Here is a 1,064-nt window from a genome sequence, read left to right on the forward strand (position 1 = left end):
CGGGCGGCGCCGGGAACCGGAGCGACTTCGCGGGCGCAAGTCTCGCTCACCAGCTCGTCGTTCGTGCTCAAGGGAGACGCGACGCACAACCAGGCGATGGTGCATTGGACGGGCGAGAACAGCAGCGTAAGTGACCTCTGCGCGCCCGGGGTCCCCGCCCCGACACCTTGGAGCCCCCCACTTCCGGGCCGCCCGGCGGTCACCTGGGCGTTCCTGCTACTTGGGGACGCGATCAGAGGCTCCCCTACTGGCCTCCGGTTACTTGGGGAGAGCGGGCGCATTGCCGCAGATTCCTGGGGTCCGGGGGACCCCGCGGGGCGCCCCCGGGCCCCGTAGGGTATCCCCCAACTCGGTGTTGCGCCTCCGTCGCTGTCAGCCTCCACCTCCCCGCTCAGCGGCGCGTTCTGGGATTTGGCTCCAGGACCTCCTCCGCCTGGTGAGCCTGGGACCTGCTCAGGGCACCTCTGCGGGCTCCCGGGCTTTCCTGGTCAGCTTGGTCCCCGATTCTGGGGCCACCCGTCTCCCCGGTTACCCTCGTGTGACCCACGGCTACCTTGAGGTCCGGCCGTGGGATGCATTTGGATGCCCAGGGACCTGGGTACCCACTGAGCTGGTGCCCCCCCCCCCCTTGCTCTGTACCTGCGTCTGCAAACTCCCCTCCACCCCGCCCCGCTGTGGGCCCTGCCACGGCGCCCCCTCCGTCTGGAAGTTCACAGACACCCCTTCACTCCTTCCCACGGCCACTCCTGCTGGCGTCCCCTGGCCTCCCCCACCAGCGCGGAGGTTCCCCATCCTTTTTGGAGTTGCGCCTCAGGACTTGGGGATCCCCTTGTATTCTTCCCTCCCCCCTGGGAAGCTGACTGATGGTCACTCTGGAGTCCCCTCCAGGCAGTCCTGGGGGTCAGTACAGTTTGAAGAGGAGGGTGGTGCCGGGAGGTGGCAGCTGTTTGTGTGTGTGCATGTGCACGTGTGTGTGCATGTGCGTGTGTGTGCGCGTGTGCATGTGCACGCGTGTGTGCATGTGTGTGCGTGTGTGCATGTGTGTGTGTGTGTGTGTGTGTGTG

The 1,064-nt window shown here is 66.9% G+C and overlaps 1 protein-coding gene across 1 annotated transcript in view; it reads left to right on the plus strand.

Annotated features, from left to right (window-relative positions):
- Positions 1 to 3: 3 nt before the first annotated feature.
- Positions 4 to 1,064, plus strand: part of SORCS2 (sortilin-related VPS10 domain containing receptor 2) — a gene marked incomplete at its 5' end in the record, with an annotated part of 307,756 nt that continues 306,695 nt past the window's right edge. The window contains one exon of the mRNA XM_014533443.1: positions 4 to 126. Coding sequence (XP_014388929.1) covers positions 4 to 126 — 123 coding nt within the window. The remainder of the gene's footprint in view (positions 127 to 1,064) is intronic.

The sequence above is a fragment of the Myotis brandtii genome, unplaced genomic scaffold (assembly GCF_000412655.1).
Source record: "Myotis brandtii unplaced genomic scaffold, ASM41265v1 scaffold986, whole genome shotgun sequence".
Taxonomy (NCBI): domain Eukaryota; kingdom Metazoa; phylum Chordata; class Mammalia; order Chiroptera; family Vespertilionidae; genus Myotis; species Myotis brandtii.